An 18052-nucleotide genomic window follows, 5' to 3' on the forward strand; every position below is an offset into this window, starting at 1 on the left:
CTAGAGCTGAAATCAATCACTCAAATGACAGAAAAATGAAATGAAATTTCTGACCATCATTAATCATTTTTCAAATAATTGGTTTGTCTTTTGAGTGGCTGGATTTGATATGATGACTAATCAGGTTTTCTGAGAACAGTATCAATGTATATTCAGAGCAGGTGGTATCTCAACATTTGATTTTAAATCTCAAAACCTTTCTAAAAAGTTCTTTCGGGGAAAAATGTATATACATATATCACAGACACTCATGAGTGACATATTTCTCTATTAATTCTCATGAAATCTTTACAAAATTGCAGTTTACAGGAGCATCAGTGCTAACCGTCGAGCTAAAGCATTCCTGTATTGTAGTTGTAACAAAAAGCAACAGTCTTTTACTTCACATTATTTACAACCTCGACCACTTGATCACAAACTAATGACGGAAGAAATGTACCCTGCTCCTGCTGAGACACATATTAATAAAGAGGCTTACGGACATGATGATGGGTGCAATAAGCAGATAATATGCATCATTTGTTCAGTATAGAGACGTTCAGATGGAAACAGGACAGGAAGTTAAAAAACAGGAAAGACATTTCTCAGTCAAGTGTGGTTGAAGTAAAGTGTTTGGATGAGGGACAGATGAGTTACCTGCAGAGGTTAAGACCACTTTCACTACTTGATGATCATTAAAGGATCGTTGCAAGTGCAAAGAGAAATATTAGTCTGTGGTTGCTGAGGGAGACAGTTTGTTTTCCTCCTCTGGTCATCGGTCATTTCTTGCCCTTGCCTTTTCCCTTGCCCTTCCCAGAATCTTCCTTCTTCGGCTTCTTTGACTCCTTAGTGGCTTTGGCCTTCTGCTGCGGAGAGCAACAGGACAAGGCGACATATGAACAGAGAATGATAAGAAGGCAGCCAGAAAATACTTTGTGTTCATGGGATCAAATGGGTTTGTTATCCCAAGCTGAATGCTCTTACTTTGATCATGGCATCGGCCTTGAGGCCCTCCCCTTCGTCCTCAGACTCCTGCACTTCGTTGTCCGCGTCCTCGCCTCCCAACTCTGACTCCCCCCCGCCACCACGGCGGCCCTTCTTCACTACTTGCAGGGAGTACGGCGTCATGTGAACTTCTTTGTTGTAGGTCCGTGTGAATGCTGCCTTCACCTGTGAGGAGACGGACAACAGAGGTGTCAAAATTCACTATGTTGGATCAACCATGGGCAGGCTGAAATCAGCGGATTAATTTATGAAATACTACTAGAAGCTGGTTAAGGGGTATTTATATGTGGGTAAATAAAGCAGAATGATACTCCGACATGCAATAAGTGCCGTCGGCCAATCACAATAGCCTGAACTTACTGTAGTATAATTCCTGATGAAACTTTCTGCTGTCTCCAAAATTAAAATTATACCCACTCCTGCCTGCTGCTGACCTTAGAGTCCAGTTTGGAGTAGGGGTCAGGTTGTCCGCCCCAGACGCTGATCTCCATGATGCTGTCCACATCCTCCTTGATGAGCTGGTAGTCGTCCAGCAGCTGCACAGCCTCGCTGGCGCCCTCTGCCCCGTGCCTCTGAAGTGGGCTCAACAGCGCCTGCCGCAGGTAGTGCAGGTAGTCCAGGTTCACCGCCTGTCTGCTGCTCATTGTCCTGCAAGAGCCAAACAAAAAAACCCAAAACACTCAAATCCTCAAGTGTGATGCTATGTTTGCATAAACAGTGAAGGAAGGTGATCGAGGCCTACTCACTTTAAACCCATGTGTGAGGCCAGCTCCTGCACAATGCGGGAATGTTTATTGGTGGAGGAGTTCTTGCCGAGCCAGCTGGGAAAGATGGGGAACTGATTCATGTAGCCTCTCATGAGCTCGCCTGGTAACACGCTGGCATAGATGGCCTGCAGGCACACAAACAGAACAGCACAACGATGAATCTCTGGTGCCCCAATACATGAGCATGCGTGTGCTTAAATGTATCAGGTTATTTCCAAGAATAAGCTTGTGATACGTCGCATTTTGTGCTGCAAAAAAGCGAATGACCAAAACTCAGTGCTCTGCCTGATTGCATCGACACTAAGGATGGACTGAAGCTGCTGCTGCTCTGCTAACGTGCTGCTTTCACATGATATGGTGTCACTTATCCTCTGATTTCCTGTCACGTTCATCTAGCATAGCCAGAAAATGACTGCTGTGCATACATGGAGGATTCCACATTTAAGATGTGTGCATGTGAGTGAGTGTGTGTGTGGGTGGTTGTGTGTGTGACCTGGGTGGGCAGCAGCGACCAGTTCTGTCCAGAGCGGATCCGTCTGTCCACCAGGTCTCCGTCAGAGATGGAGTCAGCTGTCTTGCTGAGCAACACCAGGTGGGACTTCAGGTCACCACTGAGAAAAGAGAGACAGGAAATCACAGAAACATTAAAGGAATAGTTTGACATTTTGGGAAACATGCTAATTTATTCTCTTGTTGCTGTATTAATGGCACTATAGGCCAGGAGGCGATTATCTTATCTTAGCTTAGCATAGAGACTGGTTACAGGTGGAATTAGTTAGCCCCTCTCACCCAGCAGCCTTTGGCCGAACATGCAGGTAGTTCTCTTGGACAAAGAGCGGCGCTAGCGAGTAGTCGTGGAAGAAGAGGTCAGACTTGTCCATGAGGCTCATGTTGGTCTCCTCCCCTGCAGCAAACACCTTCCTACAAACGTCAAACGGTCCCAGTTTCATGTCCTTGCGGGCTCTGTTTGCGTCGGACTTGCACTGGTCGTACGTCATCACCTTGTCTTTGGCCGACCACATGCTCAGGTTGTGGATCACCTGCAGACGAGACAGCCGGCGTGGTGAGAGGGGAGGCCGAGGGTGGCGAGTGAAGATGTAGATACAGTCTGAATTGACTTTCAGGATACTTGGCTTCTTTTACCTGTCGGACGTCCTGATTGGAGGCTAGGATCATTTCGTTAAGAGCTGGGGGTGGGATCTTGATTCCCTCTTTGAAAGCGATGGACATCATGGCTCCCTGAAAAATAAAAAACAAAAAGTGAAGGAGGCAAATATTTTATATTGAAGAGTTTACTTAATTATTTCAATTATTATTATTTCAATTTTAAAAAAGATAACAAAAATTTGCTGCTGTGTCATTGTATCAGTCAGCATCCAAATGCTTACAACATGCTGTTTGACTTTAACCCAAATGCTAGAATACACATCACTGTCAGATTTGGACAGGATATGTGTGTGTGTGTGTGTGTGTGTACCTTGATCTGTTCCAATCGCGGCCTCTGGAAGCGCAGATCGAAGCAGTAGTTGGCCAGTGATCTGATCTTCTGGTGGTTCCGATCGTTGCACATGCAGATGATGGGAATCTTTGAATTTCTGATCAGGCCGATCATCTCCTACAGGAGGCAAAAGGTCAGAGGTCACTATGAGGAAAACGCAGTGTATCCGTCCACCTGTTGTTAGTCCTCGCTGAAGCTGCGGTAACAGTAGCTAGGAGCGGTTAACCTCACTGAAACATGCCAATTTGAGAGTCATTATTTCTTTTTTACTGTTGCCATTTTGTCTTGGCTATGGCACACAAACCAGACCTGTGTGCAGTAATTCAGAGGTCTGGAACCTGTGAACTGAATTTTATCTCCCTGTTTCTATTCTAAAAGTTGAGAAGTGTGACCAACCGCCCCTCCGACCTCTTCAAAATGTCAAAATCTGGTCAGACTATCGTAGAAATGTGTTGATGTTTTTTACCTGGATTCCTCCACGGTCCTCGTTGCCAGCCATGCCATCAACCTCATCCATGATCAGGACATGTTTACTGCTCACTGTCTGAGATGTGCCTAAAAAATACACAGCAACAGTTACATATACCACATAGTATTCACGTCACTTCTGTTACATTGGTTCTCTAAGAGAAAATAATTTAACCTCTGTAGGAAACAATAAAAATATGAAAATGAGAATTAATTTGCGCACACACACCTCCTCACCCACACCCAGCCAACGGCGTCACTAGCTAGCCGTCTGACATTAAAACATGAAGCCAAGAGGAAAAAGTGTGATGCGCACTCGACCCAGTTAGTGTGCCGAATGATTGACACTGATATGCTGCCATTTGGTGTGCTAGAGGCAAGGGATTCAAAGAGCTTCTTAGCTGCCTCGAGCCCAAGTACCTTATTTCACTAAGAGCTATTATGATTTAAAAACACTTTGAGGAGAAAGAGGATAAACTAAATATCACGCTAGCCAGGGCAGACAGGCTACCTCTGACCAATGACTGCTGGACAGCTCCCACAAATGAAAGCTACATCACACCTCTGCTCCTCAGCTCAAAATTAACTGGCTAGCTACCACATGCAAAATGAACCGAAACTGACATCCCTAAAATGTGGAACAGACAGCAACATGGACAAACAAAAATCTAAAGAGGGATTACCTTTGTAGAAGTTCTCGATGCTGGTGTTGTTTAGTGACTCTGCGACAACTTCCTTCAGGCTGTTTTTGCTGCGAGTGCAGCTGGCGTTCATCTCCACGAAGCTGAAGCCCAACTCCTGCAAGCCGACCCAGCAGAGAGGCAAAAACAGACGGAGATCAACTTTACTCCTCCCAGCATGGGGGTCATGTATGCAGCAATACTTGCAGATAATACGCTGAGTGGTGTGAATACAGACAATACAAAGAAAAACATGCCTGTGTGTGTTTTCGGACTGACCTCACAGACCAGGGCAGCTGTGGTGGTCTTCCCGACCCCCGGCGGTCCAGAGAGCAGAGCAGCTTTGTATCCTGATCCGTCATCTTTCCCTCCTCCAAACTTACTGAACCTTGCTACTGCACAGGAAACAGGACAAAGCGCATTTTCTCAGAGCTAAAAACTCTCTGAAATAAAATGAGCTCCGGTAGTTTTTTATCACCCCTCTGAATTCTGCTCACACACCCTCAAAATACAAACAGAGCCAAACTGCTACCTGGTGGCTTGGAAGGACCCCCGCTGTGGTGTCGGTGCCAGTTCTGCAGCCAGCGTAGCAGCTTATTGGCACAGCTCTGGTCTCCCTGCTGGCCAATCACAGTCTTCAGAGAGCGCGGGCGGTACTTGTCCACCCACAGCAAACTGGAACCTTCTCCAGTCTGTGACGTATCGGGGTCTGATGATGAAGAAGCGGAGGAGGGAAGACCCAGCTCCCTCCGGGCTGAGTGACCTGAGCCTCTCCCAGATGGAGTGCCGCCCCCTCTGGTCCTAGCATCATGGCCTTGTGTCAGGCCAGTTTTTGATGGACTCGGGGTGTGAGGGGACCTGGAATTACCCTTGGAGGGAGAGACCTTCTGGGCTTTGGGGGTGCTCTTTGAGGTCTTGCTTGGGGGAGTCCTGGTCGTTGAGGCTTTGCTCTAAAAAACGAAAATATTCAGGAATAGTTACAGCACATCAAAATAAAATCAATCCTTTACATGAGCAATATGCTTGCAGCTAAAGGCCAACTGAAATTAAACTGCATGTTTTTTTCTGCTGCAGCACACAGATATGATCTGTAAATCACATGACCTGTGCTCTTCAGCTGGACTTTAAAAAATGATTTGACATCTTCTGGGTTAAAACTGTATCACCGCTGCTGAACAACAGCATGATTTGAAGTAAAAATGTAAGAGCTGACCTCAGTCTCTGCAGCGATCTCGTACTTGGACTTCTTTCCTGGTTTGGTTCTGATCAGCTCCAACAGACCATCCTCATCCAGGATCTTGGTACCCAAACTCTCCGCCTGAGTATAAAGACGATTGCACAAACGTAATGAATTTGATGGACAGATACGGCAAATATGAGAGAAAAGGTGCAGGACAGGAAACACAGAGGGAAGTCTCAAATTAGTGATGGCTGCAGCTTCAATACTTCTTTAATTTGTCTTTGGTGCCTACATATAATGTTCATACATCAAAATGTGTAAAATTTCACTCAGTGTCCTGCATTTGTATATCATTTGCATTTTAATTAGCATCCAACAGTTTTAAGTTTACCACGATGATGCATGTCCATTTATATGTGGGAGATGTGACCTGATTCAGTAGAAAGTCAATTCAAATGTTAAAATCCTCAGTATCGCTATAATGTTTTGTGTATATATACTGTAATGTATTAAAGCCTAACGTAGAAGTATTTTCAGGTTCTATTTGCTCCCATTGCAACTCAGCCAATGCATCAAGGTTAATGACTTTTCATATGATTATAGAGTAAATAAAAAAAAATCAGACCAATCACATATGATCAGGTTGGTTACCTTGTCGAGCTTCGAGGCTCCGCCGTCTCTGCCCTGCACCAGGTAGGTGGTCTTCTTACTGATGTTGCCCGTCACCTTGCCTCCATAGCGCTCAATGAGGGATTTGGCTTCATCCCTCTCCATGGACTCCAGGACCCCCGTAACCACAAACACACAGCCCTCCAAACAGTTCTCTGCACCCTGGAAAACACACACACAGACACGACATTCAGTCAGTGATTAACAACAAGGCCAGACAGCTGCTCGCTAAATGATGAGCAAATGAGCAAGGAGATAATTTCCATCTTTATTTGGATTAGGAAATCGAGTTGCAACTAGGGGAAACAAGTTAAAATGTTTTTTGTGCGGTGGATGCAATTTTTCCACCTACCTGGTGCTATTTTTTATGGTTGATTAGATGGTTAGTGGAGTATTTGAAGATTAGCTGTAAGTATTGCTAAACAACCTTATGTATTTTTCAAGGATTTTTTTTTTTTTTTTTCAGAAAAACAAAATGCTCCGCCCTGTGAGAGGCACAAACTGGGGGTTTTCTGATCAGTTGTGATCGACATCTTGACACGTTCTTTGTTCTCCCTGCGTCTTTTCCTCATGGCACCACTTGTTTTTCTGTCTGTCCAGATTCGGAGGATGAGGAGCTAGTGAAGAAGTCAAAGAAATCCCCCAAAGAGAAACAGAAGATGAGCAAGACAGAGCCACCTCCCAAAAAAGATCCTGTGCAGTATGTCTCTGAAACAGGTGAGGGGGACTATGGTTTATCATCATACAGATGCACAGCTGGGCAACATGACCTGAGACCCATGTTGGGATTAATTGTTCCATTGGCCTCGATGATGATGATGATATAGGAAAATATATCTTGTCAAACAATAACTGTTTTAAATATTTAAAATACATTCAGCAATTAAAATGCAAAAATGGAGATGGGTCCAGCTTTAACATGAGTGGTGAAAATGTATTTGACAAACACACAAAATCACACACACACAGGACACACACACAAAATCATATTCATGTTACATGTTCATGTTACAACCAGTAACAACAAAAGTGAATGTGGCTCTGTGCTGTTTTTTGTCTTTTCTTAAATCACCTTCTTCGCTTGAGGCTCCTCATCCAGCATGGCCAGCGTTCTGGCAAACTCCTCATCCTCATGGACCTGCTTTTCCAGCTGAGTGAAGAAGCAAAAACATGGGAATGGAAAGGATTACTCCTGAGATATTTACATTTAAGTATTCAAGCAAATATTTTAGCATTATTTAGAATTTTAGAAAAAAAAAAAGTAATAGTAATTTGTAAAGGCTTTGAAGGCAAACTTTTAAAGTCCTTAATTTTTGCAGGTCTTTTATGACTGACTCATACACCCAGAGGTTTGCACACCAGGTAGGACATTAATAATGCTCATTTTCAGTATCAGTGAACGTGCAGATTATTTTTCCAGATTAATCAATCACTTTGTCTAGAGACTGTTGAAAAAATATAATTTAAAAAAAAGACAGGGAAGAAGGAAAAACGGCCATTTTCAGTTCTGGAAGCTCCTCCATTTCATATTAAAACCGCTTGTTTTATCCAACTAACAGCCTACAACCTGTTCAGTTTACAATCAAACTCGATACGAAAAAAAAAGCATCTAATTAAAGATAACACAAAGATAAACTGATTTCCAAAAACAGCTTGTTAAGTAGAATCTTCTGTCAATCGACTCATCAGGTCCTGTTTGTTTAAGCTGTGATTACTAGTGCAGAGAACTATCAGCTGTTATCTCCATCAGCCTACCTCCATGTCCTCATCCATCTGCAGCTCTCTGGCGATTTGTTCATCACTTATCAGATCGTCTGTGTCCTGAGTCGGCTAAGGAGAAGAAGAGTTTTTATAAAGTCAGTTTGTTGTTAATACTGAAAGGCTGAAAAAAAAGCCATGATCCTGACGGTTTGGATGAAGAAGCCGTACATGAGAAGCGGAAGAGGGTTTTGAAGAGAAGAAGACAGGAAATGGTCAATCACTACTCACGGCCTTTCGTTTGACGCTGGCGACGAGCTTCTTATCGGAGCGCTGGACAGCCGTACTGCCGAAGTAGTCCATAACTGAGGTGGGGGTTTGTTTGGGCTGAGGAGGCGGGGCTGACTTCGGGGTGACAGGGAACTTCACTGCAGATTTCCCCTGCGTGGAGGAGGGCTTGACAGGAGACTTCAGCCCCTCTTTGGCTCCTGGACGAGCACCCCCTGCGTCTGACTTTGTCAGTTTGGCCGTGCCGTTGTGATTGGGTTTAGGGACCTTCTTCAAGGACTGAAAGTTGTCACTGTCCGAGTCTACAAGCAAAGACAGAAACATTTTGTCAAATACATTTTCACCACTCATGTTAAAGCTGGACCCATCTCCATTTTTGCATTTTAATTGCTGAATGTATTTTAAATATTTAAAACAGTTATTGTTTGACAAGATATATTTTCCTATATCATCATCATCATCGAGGCCAATGGAACAATTAATCCCAACATGGGTCTCAGGTCATGTTGCCCAGCTGTGCATCTGTATGATGATAAACCATAGTCCCCCTCACCTGTTTCAGAGACATACTGCACAGGATCTTTTTTGGGAGGTGGCTCTGTCTTGCTCATCTTCTGTTTCTCTTTGGGGGATTTCTTTGACTTCTTCACTAGCTCCTCATCCTCCGAATCTGGACAGACAGAAAAACAAGTGGTGCCATGAGGAAAAGACGCAGGGAGAACAAAGAACGTGTCAAGATGTCGATCACAACTGATCAGAAAACCCCCAGTTTGTGCCTCTCACAGGGCGGAGCATTTTGTTTTTCTGAAAAAAAAAAAAAAAAATCCTTGAAAAATACATAAGGTTGTTTAGCAATACTTACAGCTAATCTTCAAATACTCCACTAACCATCTAATCAACCATAAAAAATAGCACCAGGTAGGTGGAAAAATTGCATCCACCGCACAAAAAACATTTTAACTTGTTTCCCCTAGTTGCAACTCGATTTCCTAATCCAAATAAAGATGGAAATTATCTCCTTGCTCATTTTAATAGATGGATGGATGGATAGATAGAATGGCAATTCAATCTGATTATCAGCCTTCAAAACAAAAGTGACCAGCCTGAGCTCTAAAACCTTTTTCTGAAAAACAGATGCTTGGCTCTGAATGTAATGATAACACATGAGAGGCACAAACCTGGGCTAATCACAATGTAACAATGGCTGCATCCTGCTATAGTGGCACAGAAGTCACACACCTGATTCTATGACTGCGTGCTTCTTGCGTTTTTTCTCGCTATCCTTGCGTTTCTCCTCTGGTTTGGAGCTCTGGACCTAAAGCATTTAAAGCACAATAAAACGTGATGAGTAAGATAACGAAACAGGGGAGTCGTTACATGAAGGAGGGAAGGAGTTGACAATATTTCCTTGCCTTGGCTGTCTCTTTCTTCTTCTTCTTCTTCACTTCTTCGTCTGAAGACAGAGGGTTTTTCTTCTTCTTCTCCTCTGTTTTAATGTTTCCATTCGGGGCTGCTTTCTGCACCGCAGGCTTGGCTGAGGTCGGTTGAAAGAACCGCCTGATATCCTGTGTGCACGCAAACATGTATGATTACTTGAGTCTAATTACAAAACCGCGGCAAGACACTGTTGACTGAGCACAATGAGCACAAACGTTGCACTATTATCCAAATATGAAAAGGAAATTGATGCTCGATAGTTCGATGATTTCGCTTTCTGACAGATTTTTCAGGAATATGTGCATCACAAGAACTTAGTTACAGCGCGAAAATGTCACCTGTTAGACGACAACAGAGCAAAAGATGATCATAATGTGCTGCTCACTGAACTTTTACTGGCTAACTTTAATAAAAAGGCTTAACGTTTTTCATCTTTAGCTCTTGCTAACACTGCGCACTTGACTTGCGTTTCAACGGCAGCGCGCAGGTTTAACAAGAAAACAGGATTATCTTTGCTTTATTCATCCTCTTTGTTTATACGGACAGCTTGCAATCAGAGCAAACAAACAGTTGAAAATTGTAACGTACCATTACGAACAGGTTTTCTCGCAGTTTAGGTTCAGGTTAGTTAGTAAAAGTAATGAAATCCTTCAACTGCTTGGCGCGAAGCAAGAGTCTATCGTCGCCTGGAGATGACGTACGCCCGAGAGCCGATAGGTGTGCGTCATGTGCGTCACTCAGCGTGCGTCTTTTGTTTTTTAATACAAAAAACAATTAACATCAAGCACATATTAATTTAAAGAAAGTGTTTGTGTTTAAAAAGTTAGGTGCCGAGTTAATATTCAGGATCATAGTTAACTATCAGGATCAGATATAGAGACATGCCCAGGCATGACCAAGACAGGTTGTTCAGGTTCACTTATATGGTGTCCATAGATGCCCAAACTCATAGGTCTTATTCTTGGACACGTTTGACTCAGGCCCTTAACTGTGCATAGTGCACGTAATTTAGTTTTGGAACTGGCCTGAGCGTAGACACCAGTCGGTACACCATGGACCCCATGGTTCTTGGTGTACCGATCTTATATGTACTGTTGCATGTGATCAGGCCTCTCCCTTCACACTTGGCTCTTTGTCTTTTCAGCGGCCTTGATCCAACAGGCCACCACGGTCAGAAAGAAGGACATCAGAAAGTTCCTGGACGACATCTATGTCAGCGAGACATATCAGACATCACACATCACATAAACCCATAAGATCAAAGGGATCATGTAAGGCTGATAAAATAACACCAATAAATATACAGGACCATATACCATAATAAAGAACATGATAATTGGCATATGTTATGGATATGACTTGCTTATGCTTGCTCATGGGGGGATTTGCTCTCTGTATATTAAAGAGTATGGTCCTGACCTGCTCTATATGGAAAGTGTTCTGAAACGGCTTCTGTTGTAATTTGGTGCTAAATTAAATTGAATTAACATTTGAAATTGTTAAAGTTGATCAAGCGAGTTCCCAGATAATGTTTGAAAATGATTGCTCATCAGAAACAACAGTCACTGATTGAGGACAGCTGTCACTACACAGTACAGGATAGCACCATGCAGGTGTAGCTCCGTCCGTGCTATACACACAGAAAATGTAGATACACAGGAGGAGGTGGAGTTGAGGAGTCTCACAGCCTGAGGGGAGAAGCTGCTCTGTAGTCTGGTGGTACGGCAGCGGACGCTTCTTGCCAGCTGGCAGGGTCGAGATGTGTGATGTGCACGACAGATTCTCTGTGATGTATCTAAGTTCTGTATCTCCACAGAGAAAAAATGTCTTTGGCAGTCTTGCAAGTGAATGTAAAATGGTTTCTGACAAGTTGAATTCAAGTTGAATAATTGTCTGTTCATGCAAATAGTGACACTATAATATGTAGGTTGTGTGGGAAATATTTAACCTGTTTATTAGCACCAACACTACATATTTTTATGTATACTCCCAAGTATGCATTTTATTTTTTTGTAACTGTAAGTGAACTGCAAAAACATCGTGGTAACAGAGAGATGTTTGATAATCTGAGCGTGCCTTCACATACAGTGGTGTAGTGATACAGGAACATGCTTGATGCCCACTTTCATGAAGATATGTTATTCAGGATGGCACATCCCGTTCGATCTCAGGGAGCTGAGGAAAGCACTGAAAATGAAACAATAGCGTCTCGGCAGGCCAAAGATGAATAGTGACGGGAGTGAACTTAAAATTAAAGCTCGACATTGGGAGGAGTTTGAGTCCAAATATATGATTTGTGATTTCTTTCAGATTCAGTTGCTCCCTGGACTTAAACGCACATCACCCTGTGATGTATTTAAAACCGTAAACTAAGCATGTGTGTGCATTCTTGATGAATTTAAGAGCTTGCAAAAACCTGCCAACTCAAAAGATGTTCTCTGTAATAAGTCTGCAGAGCATTAGTAAATTATTTGGTGCCACTTAATAAAATATAACCTCGTGTTTTGTATAATCCCCTGAATCTCAAACTCCTTCACATATTTACATTCATGTGCTTTTTTAATCAATATTTTCTGCATATTCATGTTTTTGTCTCACCTACATTTAAATGCTGATATTTTTTCTTCACTCCACTTCCACATCTTTTGTCAAAAAAGTCTTTGTATTCATTTGGCCAGAATAACACATCTAATGGTTAAAATTTTGGCAACGTAGAAGACGACAACCCCCTGCACACTGCATGTCAAAGCAGCTGAAGAAACTAGTCAGCATGGAGCTGATGGAGAACTGCAAGGAGATAAAGAGGGACAGAGAGCACCTGGACACAGGTTAGCAATGTGACCCACAACTAGTTCACCATAGCTTCTATTCATGCAATCACACCTAATCAGGTGACAAACGAGGACAAATTCAAATTCATTGGAAAAGTTGGTAATTTTATTGGTCATGAGAGGACATGAACATCTATTCGACATCTTGCTCCACCACAGTGGTCTTCTCGCTGACATAGATGCCGTCCAGGAACTTCCTGATGTCCTTCTTTCTGACCGTGGTGGCCTGTTGGATCAAGGCCGCTGAAAAGACAAAGAGCCAAGTGTGAAGGGAGAGGCCTGATCACATGCAGTTAGGTGTTTTAATGGCCACAAAATGGCACATTACAGACGCCTGCATGAGAGGTGCACAATTTGCTTTGATCAGAAAACATAAAAATAAGATTTCACAAGTCAGATTTTAGAGACATGCTGTAGTTAGTGTTAAAATTAAGACATTAAACTAAAGTCAAAAACACAATGAGCCATGTGAAGCAGCAGGACTGTCAGTGTATTCTTTCACAAAACTGTGTGGCCCCAATTAATTACAAATTCCTATTATTGAAAAGACGGACTGTTAATGTTTTGCTGTAAATGGTAAAATATTGAGTTCGATGCACCTAAATTTCTTTGAATATATGTGCCATGTTACATGCATTGGACAGATGCAGATGTTCAAAAGCAACCCATGATAACTACAAGAACGACTTGTCAAAATATTATTGGAACTGTCATTAATTAACTTATTTTATTGACAGAAAATGTAACTATTTTGATCATTTGCCATTTTTCAGGTAAAAATGCCAAACACTTGCTGGTTTGAGCTTCTCAATTTTATGGTTTTGATGCTTTTGTCATATATAGCAAATGTACTGAGTTTAGGATTGTTGGCTCAAAAGAGCAATTTTAAGAAATGCCATATCAAACAGACAAATTATAGCAATTTTTTAACCAATTTTATAGACATTTTGGTTAATACTGGAAATAAACATTACTTAAGAGCAGTAAGGATTAGAAAATTGAAGAGAAGAAAATCACAGCTATTTAAATCATCAATTGTTTCGTTTTTTTTTATACACAATTTGTAAACATTTGCTTGTTCCAGTTGCTTATATGTAAGGATGCACTGCTTTTCTTCTGTCATTCATGATCAGAAATGAAGAATCATTAGGTTTTGGACTGTTGGCTGGACAAAAGAAGCAATCTGAAGATGTCACTTGGGACTCTGGGAAACAATTTGACAGTTTATAACAATCGATTTATCCTGAAAATAATCAGATTTATCGATAATGAAAATAGTCGTGAAACTACATTGTGTTTACATTGCACAAAACCTGCAGACATGCCTGGAACAATACAAGAAAAGGAAAAGAAACCTGTTTTGCATTACCACCAAGACATCAGAAAGCATAAGGAACATGCAAAGAGAAAGAAAACATAGGCCAAAAGGGAGACTTCGACGGCTTGGTCTAACCTCTATGAGTGCAGATGTGAATTTTACTGATCCGGTTCCACTACTGTTCCCTTCTCAGACACGTAAATACCGTCCAAGAACTTTCTGATATCCTTATTTTTGACTGTGGTGGCCTGTTGGATCAGAGCAGCTGGAATAGAGAGAAGTTGGGATGATGAGCAGCACGTCACACAGGATCACAATAATTACAGAGGAAAGGTCAGACTGAGGAGGGATGAGCACTGAAGAGATACAGTGCAGCCTGAAAAGTACTAAGACTGTGACAGTTGTGTTGTTTTGGCTGTTTCACTTTTGTACAAAAAAAAAAAAGGTTTCAATTTCAGCTTTAATTTAAGAGCATTCGCATCATCATATGAAGTGAATATTTTTAAATAAGCTCACAATTTGAGCTGTCCTAAGTGTATGGGGCACTAACAAACACATTGGCCATTATCAATGTTTGTGAATCTGTTGCAGTCTAAAGTTTACAGGCTGCAAACGATAGACATCAGCAGACAATTTCTATCCTGGTGATGCTCTGCCAGGACTGTACTGCAGCCACATTCACCTGCTGCTTGTTTTAGGGGCTTTCTGTCTTCAGTCTGGTCTTTATTAATTGAAAGACTGACTGAGGTCAGGAGACTGACTTAAAACTCTCTAGAGTTTGTTTGGTTCTAGTTTCCTTGTTTATTACTGCGCTGTTGCATATGCACCCTCTGCACTGTTGAACAAAGCAACTATAAAGCTGAAAGTCATCTAGTTTCAAGGCCAACATGCTGGAGTGCAGTGCCAAAACACAAAGGAATGTCACCATCTTACTAACACTACTGTATAACAGTGGACATATTGGAGGGGCTATATCTGAAAAGGGAGGGCTGTATCTGAAAACAGGATTTTACAATATTAACACCACCATAGAACTGATGTTAAACTAGCAACAGAGACTACAGACATCAAACTGGTGCAGAAATATCTACAGGGGAGGGACCAGGCCTCTGACAATCCCATCACCAACAGATTTCCTGATGTCTGTCTGATCACCTTTTGTTTGATAAAATAAAAAAGTATTTTACACTGATCTTAAAGGCAGCATCATTGAACTGAGGTTTCCTGCTTGTGAAATAATGAAACAATCCACAACATCTTAGTTGAGAGTTTAACAGCCAAGAAGCAGAATGGGTTCAAACATGGAAGCAGGGTAGTGTCATGAGTAAAACAGCTGTAGAGAATAAAGGTGCACAGCCTACCTGAGTTTGACACCAGCTCAATGTCGTTACCCTCCAAGACCAGCTCGTCCTTCTGGGCAGCGGAGACTGTACAATTCACACCTGGAAGAAGGAGAGGAGAAATTATTTTACTATTCACAATCATTCATTAAAAATATTGGTAAAACAAACTGCACTTCTACAGCACCCTTGGTGGAGCTGCTGGGCAAGCTGTAGTGGTTCTACAGGAAGCAGCCGTCACTTCTGTTGACTTTATTAAATCTGCAGATCAATGCTTTACACTTTATGGCAACACTGGAGTTCAACACTTTAAGTACTTGCTTAGTCATGTGTTTAAATCTACAGGAGCAAGAATTAAATCTATTTAAACATTATTGAGCAAATATTTTGATAATTGATTTGCTGGTACCATCTCCTTGAATGTGAGAAATTATTGTTTTCTTCATCATATGATAGTTAACTGAACATCTTTGGGGTACTAAAATGGATCACCTTGGGCTGTGGGACATTTTAAAAGATAAATCGAGAAAATCAACTGAATTAAATCAATGAAATCCTTAGTCGCATTTAATCCACTGGATTACACAATTTACAAGATTTACAGGTTACAAATTAGAATCCCCATTTTCTTATTCTACTCCTAAACTCAAATGAACTGACAAATACAACATCACAATTAATTTCCTGTCCCAACATACAGTTACCCATATTCCCCACCTCTATTGATGAAACTTAAATTTACACTGTCACTTAGACCACAAAGAAACTGAAAAAAATGAAACCTCACAGCGTCCTTCTCATGACTACAATTATATTTCCACAATTTGAAACAAACTCACCAGTCCTCATTCGGACACGGCGGATGTACTTCTCTCCCAGGAAGTTCCTGATCTCCACCATAGTTCCATTCTCCTGAATGACGACGTTGATGGGGAAATGGGCGTACACAGAACGCATTTTGTACCGGAAACCCTGCAGTCACACAGAAGCAAAGGAGGCATTGAGCCGAACTGTAAAGGCAAACAAAATAAACTGTTCTGCCAACAATAACCTGCTGTATGGCTTCACAGCCACACAACAGAAATCCTGACTACAAAATATGTCAATCCCACCATAAAAGACTGGGCACAGAGCTTATTGTGGCAGTCTAACATTGGCACAATTAACCATCGTCAATGAAAAGATTGAACTTTAGTCTCACCAAAGTGACTCCCTTGATCATGTTCTGGACGTGGCTGCAGATGGTGCGGACTGTGGCCAGTTCCTTCCTGTTACCCCACCATTTATCCACACGAAGCTGAGGAAGACAGCACAGCAACTAACATCACTAACTGTACAAAAACAAACTACTGACTAATGTATCAATTACCACAAAATGTATCACCTTCAACAACAACAAATCATTGAGCTGCTATCTATAAAGTTAAACCCAGAAAATATGCTTGTTCCAGCTGCTGATTCAATAAGCTGTTTTTTTTTTTTTTTTTTTTAGAATTGTACATTTAATTATTCTTTGGGTTTTAGACTGTTGGTTGAAAAACACACAATTTGAAGAGGTCAAACAGCTTGAATATTTGTGATGGTCAGTTTTATCAAGTAACTGGCAGATTAACAATATCAAAAAATGGCAGTAAATGTTGGTGGGAGCTCTGAACTGTACATCACCTACAAACTCCACGACACACTTAACTACTCAATTACAACAGATACCATCAACAACCCATTTCGGACTCCAGAAACTTCTTTCTGAACACTGGTTAACTTAAATTTTGCAAAAACACTGAGCAGCTCATCTGAGTTTCTTGCCAGTGCATTGAGACTCTAAAATATTGCTTTCCAACTTCCTTGTGACATACAAATTTCCATCATACAAATGAATAGTTCTGATGAAGCTATGATCAGCAAAATGACTTGCTGAACTTTTGAACATGCATACATTAAATGAAAACACACAAAGCAGTCCCTTGTACATCAGTTCAATTGCATTACTAAATTTTTCATGAATTACGAAGGTCGTTATGTGACTATATAGCCCAACCGTACAAGAGCCAGCCTACACATCTGTATTTAAGCATTAAAGGCAGCATTTCCTATAATACACTGCATTTCCCATAATTTAAGACAACTCTTGCACCTCCTTACCTTCTTCTGTTTCTTGCCCAGCAGGCTGAGCTCCAGGTTGATGTGGTTGAACTCCCTGACGAGTTTGCCACGGGGCCCCTTGACAATCACTGTCCGCCCCTTCAACCTCACCTCGACTGTGCCACCACACACGATGAAGCGAGGGGACAAAAAACATTAAAGGTAAGTAACCAGCCTCCACACAACTTGCACCTTAAAAACAAGTACCTCGGGGTTCTGATGGTCTGCAAAAATCACCCTCGTTTCTTACCATTGTCGGGGATGTCGACAGTCTGACTGCTGAGAATGGTCTTCATTCTGCAGAGAGAGGGACAATGTGTTTAATGCTCTGAAGTTTGTTTGAGCCACTTGAGATGTGTGACAACTTTATTTTCCAAAGCTTAAGTTCTGAAGTTCAGGTTGCTGTGTGCGGACACTCATGGCTTGTCTAACATATTGTACATTAAACTGCTGCAGTATAACGTTTAGTTTAAACAGGTCTATTAAAACAATGTGGCAACTGCTACGCTCAGGCAACTGGGCACAGCCACACTGCGTTATTCTGACTAGCATTAGCGATAATGCTAACAGCTACATTGAGCAGTGAGACCGCTGTCATCCATCTGTTTGACATAAGAGCTAACTTGGAATTCCGCAACATAGTAGTAAGTGTAACTAACACCTAAAACTGTATGAATATTATCTTCACCCAATAACATTGCTGGACCCGCTGCGGCCCTCAGCACGAACAGAGCCGCAGCGTCAGGCCTTAC

General features: G+C 41.9%; 2 protein-coding genes across 6 annotated transcripts; both read right to left on the minus strand.

Moving 5' to 3' along the window:
- Positions 1–70: 70 nt before the first annotated feature.
- On the minus strand, positions 71–10364 carry rfc1 (replication factor C (activator 1) 1). Of its 5 annotated transcripts, none has more exons than XM_041933411.1 (21): positions 10258–10364; positions 9645–9797; positions 9472–9547; positions 8786–8902; positions 8236–8534; positions 8002–8076; positions 7319–7396; positions 6229–6408; positions 5611–5715; positions 4930–5347; positions 4677–4789; positions 4401–4515; positions 3716–3804; positions 3229–3366; positions 2895–2990; positions 2541–2791; positions 2245–2362; positions 1731–1876; positions 1419–1632; positions 964–1149; positions 71–845 (listed from the first exon to the last, which is right to left on the minus strand). In XM_041933411.1, the coding sequence occupies exons 1-21, from the start codon at positions 10258–10260 to the stop codon at positions 759–761; spliced, it is 3057 nt and encodes a 1018-aa protein (XP_041789345.1). In that variant the 5' UTR covers positions 10261–10364; the 3' UTR covers positions 71–758. The 5 variants fall into 5 exon arrangements, with proteins under 5 accessions (XP_041789345.1, XP_041789344.1, XP_041789346.1 ...); XM_041933410.1 differs by having other exon boundaries at positions 71–848; XM_041933412.1 differs by having other exon boundaries at positions 71–842; positions 4677–4792.
- A 2220-nt stretch (positions 10365–12584) lies between these two features.
- On the minus strand, positions 12585–17708 carry rpl9 (ribosomal protein L9). Its single transcript, XM_041933544.1, has 7 exons — positions 17551–17708; positions 17301–17416; positions 16360–16455; positions 15998–16130; positions 15180–15260; positions 13954–14083; positions 12585–12743 (listed from the first exon to the last, which is right to left on the minus strand). The coding sequence occupies exons 1-6, from the start codon at positions 17594–17596 to the stop codon at positions 13977–13979; spliced, it is 579 nt and encodes a 192-aa protein (XP_041789478.1). The 5' UTR covers positions 17597–17708; the 3' UTR covers positions 12585–12743; positions 13954–13976.
- Between the last annotated feature and the right edge of the window lie 344 nt (positions 17709–18052).

This window comes from Chelmon rostratus, chromosome 3 (genome assembly GCF_017976325.1).
Source record: "Chelmon rostratus isolate fCheRos1 chromosome 3, fCheRos1.pri, whole genome shotgun sequence".
NCBI lineage: Eukaryota > Metazoa > Chordata > Actinopteri > Chaetodontiformes > Chaetodontidae > Chelmon > Chelmon rostratus.

Excerpts from the sequence above, each read along its gene's own strand:
- rfc1 (XM_041933407.1), bottom strand. Across the intron at positions 4,516-4,676 it reads CAGCTGCCCTGGTCTGTGAG|GAGTTGGGCTTCAGCTTCGT; the intron begins GTCAGTCCGAAA and ends GTCGGCTTGCAG. Across the intron at positions 2,991-3,228 it reads CGCGATTGGAACAGATCAAG|GGAGCCATGATGTCCATCGC; the intron begins GTACACACACAC and ends TTTATTTTTCAG.
- rpl9 (XM_041933544.1), bottom strand. The coding sequence starts at position 17,596 with ATGAAGACCATTCTCAGCAGTCAGACTGTCGACATCCCCGACAATG. Across the intron at positions 16,131-16,359 it reads TGATCAAGGGAGTCACTTTG|GGTTTCCGGTACAAAATGCG; the intron begins GTGAGACTAAAG and ends GTGTGACTGCAG. Across the intron at positions 14,084-15,179 it reads TGAGCTGGTGTCAAACTCAG|CTGCTCTGATCCAACAGGCC; the intron begins GTAGGCTGTGCA and ends TCTCTATTCCAG.